General features: G+C 39.4%; 1 protein-coding gene across 1 annotated transcript in view; it reads left to right on the top strand.

Moving 5' to 3' along the window:
- The window catches only part of LOC139459973 (cubilin-like), a 31,354-nt gene extending 23,296 nt beyond the window's left edge, over positions 1-8,058 (top strand). Inside the window, exons 8-18 of the mRNA XM_071241687.1 lie at positions 955-1,116; positions 1,537-1,651; positions 2,540-2,661; positions 3,278-3,415; positions 4,187-4,271; positions 4,494-4,612; positions 5,407-5,562; positions 6,276-6,357; positions 6,663-6,787; positions 7,334-7,501; positions 7,765-8,058. Of these exons, the coding sequence (XP_071097788.1) occupies positions 955-1,116; positions 1,537-1,651; positions 2,540-2,661; positions 3,278-3,415; positions 4,187-4,271; positions 4,494-4,612; positions 5,407-5,562; positions 6,276-6,357; positions 6,663-6,787; positions 7,334-7,501; positions 7,765-7,889 (1,397 nt within the window). The 3' untranslated portion in view covers positions 7,890-8,058. The remainder of the gene's footprint in view (positions 1-954; positions 1,117-1,536; positions 1,652-2,539; positions 2,662-3,277; positions 3,416-4,186; positions 4,272-4,493; positions 4,613-5,406; positions 5,563-6,275; positions 6,358-6,662; positions 6,788-7,333; positions 7,502-7,764) is intronic.
- Positions 8,059-9,949: the final 1,891 nt, after the last annotated feature.

Here is a 9,949-nt window from a genome sequence, read left to right on the forward strand (position 1 = left end):
GTGACTGAGAGTATGAGCAGTGATCCACACCGAGTACATTATGACGCCTCTTTCCGGCAGCATACGAGGGCTGGTCAAAATGTTCTAAACCTGACTAACACTTTCAACAAAGCCATAACAAAGCTATAGTCAGTGTAGTACATTGTTTGAGTAGTTCATTGCACGTGTATTTGGTCTGTTGAGGCCGTTTCTATATTAGTGACAGCCAGCTGAACGTGATAGGGGTCTAAATGGACACAGAAATGGAAAAGGACGAGTACCGAGCAGTCAAGTTTTTGACCTCAGAGAAAAGTACTCCCTAAGAAATTCATGACCGCATGTCACAATTGTTGGTTCTGTGTGTTAGGCTCAGGACCTTTTGACGTGGTTGGGGACCTGTATTCTTACCCGCAACGTCCCTCACCAAGCTTACACGTCTTGATATAACTTATATACTGTTGATCTCAACTTTCTCAGTGTAACGAACAATATAATTTTGTAGGCGATGGGAAACAGGGTTTTCAATATTGTGTCACTTTTGTAGCGACACGCATGCACGCGTGTGTGACTTCTTGCACTATTCTGGACTAATGCCAGTTCTCTGCCCCTTGCTCACTGAGATACCATGCCTCAGGTATAACATGAATACACAAGTCAGAAATATTACACTGACTCAAAGCCGATCAGTAACAGCAAGTACCATCCTGAACCACCACCCTTCCGCGCAGATGCTCCATGAACTACACCAAGGAGGCGGAATATAATTATCTAGGAGTGGTTCGTGACGTCGTTACTCTGCGCCCTGTCCACAGAGCGTTCGCACATACGACGACATCGCATGTAACGAACTGAATTTCCCTTGCAATTCTTGGCTTCACTATATTCGAAACAAAAAATGTCATGTCACTCTGATCACAACTTGACGGTTTATAATTTGTTTCTCACCTTCTGATATTTGTTTGTTTGTTTGTCCAGGTCAACCTCCGGACGGTTACAAACTTGGAAAGTTCTGTGGTAACACAAGTAATACAACATTATTTGCAACAAATTCAAATATAATGACGCTGAAGTTTAAAACCAACACTGCTGTCGTGAGACGTGGTTTCAAGTTACGCTATCATACCTTCTCTGGAACTGGTAAGGCTGTGTTTACTGTAATAAATTTAGGCAACTGCTCACAACCATAAAATACATACATGTGCAGCGAAAAGATGATTATTTCCTGAAATTGTTCATCACAGTTTTAAGAGCATGAAAACTGAAAAAAAACCATGTCATTTGAAGAATCGTTAAGGCCGAGTTATGAGTTTAGCTTTCTCCGAAAGAAAATCCGGTTTTGATGTCAGTTTAATTATTTTCAATATTGCTAGAACTGTAACGGAGTAGTTACAAAACTTATCTTTTCTTTCCTAAGTTACGCCGAATTGGTTGCTAACGAGTTTTGTGCCATATGACGAATAAGTGGGACCTGGTCATTTTCCGACGAGAAGCATGTTTGTATTGGCCTCAGAGTGTTTCACGCTGTCGAATATACAGTTGAGATTGTTCTACCTGCAGCGCCCACTAAGCCGCCGCCACCAGCTCTTCCATGTGGGAACGGAAGTTACACCATAGGAACTACATTGACCAACCATTTACTCATATCACCAGGTTATCCCGAGGGTTATAACGGGTACGTTTCTTATCACCTAGTTACCCCGAGCGTTATAACGAGTATGTTTCATATCACCAGGTTACCCGAGGGTTGTAACGGGTACATTTCTTATCACCAGGTTATTACGAGGGTTATAACGGGTACGTTTCTTATCACCAGGTTACCCCGAGGGTTGTAACGGGTACGTTTCTTATCACCAGGTTACCCCAAGGGTTGTAACGGGTACTTGTCATATCGCCAGGTTAGCCGAGGGTTATAACGGGTACTCGTCATGTCCCCAGGTTTCATTTCAACATAATTGATTTATTTCGTCATTGTATTGTCATAATTAAAATATCATTAATATAAACGGTAACGTTAGCGAATAATCAGTCTCGATTTTCTGACGAAACAGATTCTTCTGTGTGTTAAGGGCAAAACAGCGGTGAACATTATATGAACAGATCTTTGAACATCCGTGATGACACCAGGTGTTCGGCGCAGCTTTCTGTCTTTACACTATAAGCATATAATTTGTTTGCATTATAGTGTATGGTATTTCGCTATTGCCATTGGGCTTTCACTGTCCACTGTATATCTTGACCCGTGAAGATTCCGGGGTAGAATAGGTCTTCAGCAACCCATGCTTTCCGTAAAAGGTGACTATGCTTGTCGTATGAGGCGACTAACGGGATCGGGTGGTCAGGCTCGCTGACTTGGTTGATGCATGTCATCGATCCCAATTTCGTGGATCGATGCTCATGATATTAATCACTGGGTTGTCTGGTCCAGACTCAATTATTTACAGACCGCCGTCATACAGCTGGAATGTTGCTGCGGGCGGCGTTAAACAACAAACCAACCAACCAACCTGTATATCTCATGTCTCTGCTTACTGGCATTGATATTTGTCTGGTCACATGACAGGAAAGCAAACTGTTCCTACTCCATCACCGGGCCACCAAACACCATGATCCACGTCAAGGTTACAGATTCTAGCCTTTCAGCGGGACCATTCTGTGACGAGGATTACGTCGAAGTGTATGACGGTAGGATCATGACAAACTGATTAATTAATAAATTTGGTGACTATCAGGGGTATTTGAACTATTTAAATAGTAGCGCAAAAGATAAAATACACCACTACGAGTTGTGTGTAATGGCATGGATTATATGCAATAAACTTTAGGGTTACTTTGGGGTTATCGTGCGTGAGGTCAAAATTAAAACCTTCAATTTTGTAGACTTTTTAAGTCTGGCTTTTGTTTTCTTTGCTCATGTTATTTAAAGCATTTCGTATTTCATTGAAACGTTAACTTTCAGGTATTTCAGCTTGGAAACGAGGCCAACTTTTGATATTGTAGCATGGCATATACGATGTATGTATTGTCGTAAGCGATAATGCAGTGGCAATACACGTGCGTGCATGCTTGAATCGGGTTTAACGCCTTTGTGAAAATTATTTCTGTTGTGTCGGCTTCAAACAGGTGTCCTTATCACTTTGATACTGTATGATGCTGGCAAACCAATCACCTGGGGGGTGCCTCCAAGAACTGGGCCGTCCGTGCCCCACCCACAAGTTTAATAGCTTTCTACTCACCGACAGCATGATTTATTACAACAATGAATCTTATTTAATTGGTTTCTTTTTTTCCCTTGAACAAGGTGGGAAATTGTTGACAGTGTGGTGTTCTCAACAAAGACCTGAATTTCAGACCACAGGAAATCAAGTAAACCTCAGATTCATAGCAGATGGTTCATCAAGATATAAAGGCTTTAACCTGACGTACTCTGCCACGACAGGTACATTCAAATTATATGTACAGTAATTGCATCTGTACTCTTCAGCAAATACCATATGTACATCACATTAACCATGCTGTACACTTCAGCAAATACCATATGTACATCACATTAACCATGCTGTACACGTGTTTAACATAGAATAAATAGCAGTCAGTGGGGCTCCTTGCCAAACTCCGAAGCATTATATATACACAAGCAAACATTACTATCACCAAAATTTTAACTATTATAATACATGTAATGACACATATTTCAAAAGCACTCGAATAGAAAAAAATATCTTGGAAGGTTTGGTTTTAGATTTGCTTAAGATGATCTCCATCGGCCTTAAAAAATTATAACGTTTAAAAACTTGTTTATTATCAAATTATTTCAACCCAATTTGTGTTGTTTTCATACGTCATGGTAAAATATTGCTTACACTTTTTCCGCGTTACAGTACAGCAATTTGAAAGAGATATACAATACGATATGGGACTGGCTCTATTAAATCAATGCGCATTCTGATATCATCAAATGCCATGATCTGTTATAGATTTCGAAATTCTGTTTTCAATACATTTTTATGGTCACTGGTACGTTTGGTACTGCTGTTTTATGGTGCTGAACGAAAAAAGATCATCAGTGATGTTGGGGCTTTTAAGTGAAGACAATTTCATAAATGATATCCCACAAAATATTCATGATCCCTAACATAATTTCTTCAATACATAGTTTACCATCTACATTTGCCGTCATTACACATTATACACAAATGAAATGTTTCAGTGCCCTACTCTTGCGGAAATCAGCTGATAGCTTCCACGACAACAAGCTTTCTCAGATCACCCAACTATCCATATCAGTATCAGAAGTAAGTCTTCGTTTTGCAATAAACATTGCTTTGTCGTTATTATCAATACTAAACGACGTTTTTATTTGATTGTCAAAACATCAAGTTTTTTAAAATATATGAATTTTTGCAGTTTTTCAAGTCATTTCACAGTTATTATATTTCAAATCATCTTTCTGGCTTCTGTTTGAGATATTGATATTACAAAGTATAAAACTGATCTCATGAAATGTTCTCCCTCAGCAATGAAGACTGTCAGTGGAACATGACTACATCGGAGAAAAATATCAAGTTGACAATTAAACTGATGGAGCTACAGGGTGGAGCTAACTGTTCATACGATTACATAGCTGTGTATGACGGTAAGCTGAACTATGTGCAAGGATATTGCTGTAATATTGCCGAGAGCGGCGTAAAACCCATCTCAATCACTCACTCATTCACCTCATTTTGTCCGACCAAATCCTTACAATAGTGTAGTGTAGTACAAGTACATGTAGCGTAAGGCGACATTCATTTACGCACATCTAGTACTACTATATAACGCTTATGGATCGTGGCTGATGACTTACTACCGGTAGGGCAGGATATGCTTACCCTTTTCGCGAACACCTTGTTTTAATAACTGATTTTCAGTGCTCTATTTTTTCACAGCTATTTTGCCTTTAACGCCAAATGTTTTGTGAGATAATCGAGACTCGTAATTCCCTGCCGTTGACGTTATATATTATAATCAAATATCTATATGTTGAACACTTCTGTATAAAGGGGACGATGGGATAGCCTAGTTGCTAAAGTGTTCGCTCGTCAAGTCAAAGACCTGGGTTCGATTCCCAACATGGGTACAATGTGCGAAGGTGTCCCCCGCCTTGATATTGCTGGAATTTTGCTAAAAGTGGCGTAAAACAATACTCACTCACTTACTCTGTATACCGGTGAATATAGGTTAATAAAATATGTTGTCTGTCGGTGACAAAAATTATGTCCGGTGCAAATCTCTATTTTGACCGGAAGAGGAATCCCGTGTTTTTATATGTGAACAATTGACTTGCTTTTGCATGAGTTTATGACGGTGATTCATAAACACGTGCTCATGATGAAGTCGGAGCCGTACAATCGACTATTATGAATGCGGATCTTGAATGTTATTCTACAGGTTCGTCGACCTCTGCACAGCTGTTGGGAAAAATCTGTTCCACGGCCACACCTTCTTTTACCAGTTCTGGTTCCAATGTGTTCATCCATTTTCACACCGATGGTTCCGCTGCTTATGGTGGCTTTAAAATGGCATATATTGCTGGGAATTTTTCCGGTAAGACAAGTTGTGTCAGAGTTAGTATAAGTACTGTAACAATTGATTTTCGTCTTAAATTCTTCGTATTTGTTTAGTAGATGTTTGATTCACAGGAACCAGACCGTTAACCTATTCATGCATCTCGGTGACGACATTTACCGGATGACGTTCATGAATTTGATTTAAAATCGTCATTTATAAATCACTAATAAGTGATGATTCTATATCATTAAGGTAAACAATTGATGAGAAGCAAACACCGGATCGTTGCAGTTGCGTAGATCTATGCTCATGATGTCAATCACTGGAGTATCTGGCATACAAACGATTATTTAATGACTGCAGTAATATAGCTGGATTATTAGTTCGGCGTTAAATAACAAACAAAAACAAACATAAAGCATTAGATTGTAAATCTTAGGCCATGTCTTATACGCATGGGTAGATTTCTGAATATTCCCCGCCGTGATGTGGCTGGACTAGAACTAAATTTCACTCACTTTATTCGCGACCAGTTGATTATTTATGCGTTATTTTACCGAGGACGTTTAAAAAAGTACAATAAAACAACCTACAGTATATTTACAATTATTATGATAATAACAGGCGTAACTATTTTAATTATCACATGTATAATAGAAACGTTGAGAACTCATTATGTCCTATTTATGTTACGCAATAACCGTCAGTTGGACGACCCCGAATGACATTGCATGTGTATGATATTTCAGTTTGTGGTGAAACGGACCTTGTCGCTCCATTCACTGGCTTTAATAACCTCAAGTCACCGGGATATCCGTTTCATTACCCGAGGTAAACATAGCAGTTTACCCATATACATCAACGCAGTTATCGTTTCGGCTCAAACAATCATCATGTTGGACATATATTATCAGTTACAAACGTCCAAAACATAATTGAAAATATTGCGCCTTTGTAATGTAAGGTTCACTTGATGATAATGTCATATGGGCAGGAAGCATGGCAGTCATCGGATTAAAGCGTAAATCATGCCCTGATCCTTGTTCGATTCACTACTTCGGGTGAATTCAATTTGTTGTGTCTTTCGTCGTATTTTATCCGTGTTCGCCTACCTGTTCATTCATTTTGTTCTGTAGCAATACGGAGTGTGTATGGACAATCCACACATCCAGCTCATCTTATATTGTGTCACTCACCGTGGCCGAGTCCTCCTTGGAATACAGCTCTGGTTGCTTCAACGACTATGTGCAAGTCTACGATGGTAAGCGGGACATAGCAGTAGAACAAAACAACTACGTAAACGTTAATAACATACTTATTTCGTATATTCCATAGTCGTTCCTTCAAAAACAACGACGTAAACGTTAGTTACATACTTATTTCGTATATTCGACAGTCGTTCCTCCAAAAACAACGACGTAAACGTTAATTACATACCTATTTCGTGTATTCGATATTCGTTCCTTCAAAAACAACGACGTAAACGTTAATTACATACTTATTTCGTATATTCGATAGTCGTTCCTGCAAAAACAACAATTTCAGTCCTCCCGATTTACAAATACACATTGTGCCAGGTGCATGGATGACTGAAATGTCAAATGCGCTGAAATGGGGTTTCGTCCCTTAGCAATAACAGGATCCAATATTTTCTAACATTAATATTCCAGATATACTCTGATTATGATCCTTGGTTTGTCAGAATCATATCTCTGATTTCTGGTTTTCACTAATAGTAAATATCCGTGATATAACAGAAACACTAATCACAGCGGAAGTTAACCCTACTCACCCACTGTTGTTCTAGGTGGAAGTACTTTATCTTCATCACTGGGGAGGTTTTGTGGGACTCAGGCACCACGGTATCAAAGCTCTGGCCGCTATATGACAGTGAAGTTCCACTCCAATGGCGTCAACAACGACAAGGGCTTCAGACTTGTGTATACAGCTGATTTTTTCCGATCCTACAATTCACGTATGTATTAACACGTACGGGGCTAAATCGTTCAGAATCCAAATTATACACTCAACTGGTTTCAAAACCATCTCCTTTGACTTCAAAACACTGTCAAAACACTTAGTTATGCCGGTCCAATAGAAATTTCTCAACCAAACCAGATAAAAGTTCCGACGGCGCCAATCACCTCGTTGTTCCTGGTAAAAATTCTACTTCCACGGTGAGATTTGAGTTAAGGAGAGACATTCAACAAAATCTATTGTTTTGTCGCTTTTTTACAGCGTCCAGTCTGAGAATTGAAGTTGGTGCAAGTGTCGGTGGAGGGGCGTTCCTGATTGTCGTTGCTGTCGTCGTGTTTGTCTACATCAGACGGAGACGTCGAGGACCGACCATGCGGAAATTCTAGTTCATGTCGAAACTTTTGCTACGTCATTTGTTTCGTTGAACGTCATTTGAGACGCTGCGAAAACTGAATATTGTCAATTTGTTATTATCTACATTCATGAGAGTGAAGACAGGAAAGACTTTAATGTGTTTAATTGTTTTGTTTTTAAAAACTAACTGCTTGAAGCTGATACGCCATAAAACGTTTCTGTATCACTGACACCTCGGAAATAAATTGATATATTTATCTTACTTTGAGATACTACCTTACTTAGGCGTTGGAGTTATTGATGAGCAATTACTGTTTTGAACATTAGATTGGAAGTTACACTTACATTACAAATAACGTACATGTATGCTTCAATGGCATATGGCCCCCGCCTGGTTAGCAGAGTGACTAAATTAATTAATGTATTCTCTTCTGACATCAAATGCAATTATATCAAATAGATGCAACATTCCTGTCGACGTGACGAATGACACGATTTTCAAATTTGGTACAGGAAATGAACATGTAGCAAGGATAGTATTCATTGCAATGAACAGACCTACACTACTGCCTAAAAGTTCATTCCCCTAACACGCGTTGAGAACGCGTATAACACGCATGTGACACGGGTGCTCAACGGGTTGCACACGGGGTGAGCACCCGTTGGCCACGGGTGTGCAACGGGTGTGCGTCGCGTGTGCAACCCGTTGCACACGCGTGTGCCACGCGTGTAACACGGGACCGGGTTCCAGTTGAAGTTGACAAATTTATGAAATGAATAGTGAGATAAAACAAAACAGTGAGATGTGAAATTTGAGTTAATGAGCGGCCATTGAGCTGTGCTCACCAGACCGTAAATACAAGGTCGACCCATCTTAATTAGTGTTCGGTTGCTTGATTTTTATGGCATGAACCATTCCACTAGGGTCCAGTCTAGCCATTGTGGCTAGCCGACAGTAGAACAGTAGTGAATTTAGATGCGAGTTTATTGCTAGGGGAACCCCCGTGTTGACACGATTGTCGCGGGTTGGTAAATGTTCGCCATTAATAAAATGATTGTTTGTGGATTGCGAACATATTCATTTGCCCACACGAGTCATTCCATTTGATTGCAAATATAACGTTTTTCGTTCGCCAAATTTATGCTTTAGACAGTACAATTATGATATAGCCGTCACCACTACTAATGTCTCATTATTTCACGTAGGAATATGCCCCATTTCCCCACACCCCACTTTCTGTGTTGTATTTTGAAAGAATAAATAAAAGAAGGTTTTGTGTGGGACACTTTTATACTAATTATAAGAGGATGTTGTAAATGAATATGAACAGCCATGCTGTCTGACAGTTGATAGAATTTGAGATCTTCACAATCACCGGGTGTGACCATGTTGACAGAATCTCGTTAGGGTTTGTGATTTTTACATTTGCCCAATGACCATGGTGAGTATTGCTGGGGATACCAAACGTAACAGTTTATTATTAGAGGTTGTGAGTACCTATACCACGTAGATAGGATATCTTTAGGATTTTAATCCTTCTTTGAGAGGCATTTAGAAGTTGGAGTACTACGTTAGGAGAAGATTTATGGGTGACTTTAATCCTTTCTTTCTCTGTGGGTAATCCTTTCATGTTGATTGGAGGAAGTCACTCAACCAGGTCATGACAGGTCGTGAGTTTACTCACTAACTACTGTGAGCGTTTTTGGCATGACATCTTTTCTTGTATAAACATAGAAACGATGCTCACTCACTCACCGTTAATCTTCTGCAGTTTGCTGGCAAAGTGGGGATAAACCTCAGTGTCAAAGACGATCAAATTTAGTTCGAATCCTTGTTTATATGTGACATCTCCCAAATGGGGACATTTTCATAAACTTGGCAAGTGATGATGAATTTTAATATTAATATTATTATAGTTTATGAAATTGATAATAAAACTTTAATAAAATTGTGCTTCACTCTCACGAAAAATATATTGTCTGTGAGTAAATTTATATGTCACGTTACATCGGCATTTTTCTGTGATATTGGGACTACATGAAACATGGCTGGTTTTACATTTCTGATACAGGTGCTTGACTGACTGAGTAG

The sequence above is a fragment of the Haliotis cracherodii genome, unplaced genomic scaffold (genome assembly GCF_022045235.1).
Source record: "Haliotis cracherodii isolate W230 unplaced genomic scaffold, xgHalCrac1.p SCAF_1, whole genome shotgun sequence".
Lineage (NCBI taxonomy): Eukaryota > Metazoa > Mollusca > Gastropoda > Lepetellida > Haliotidae > Haliotis > Haliotis cracherodii.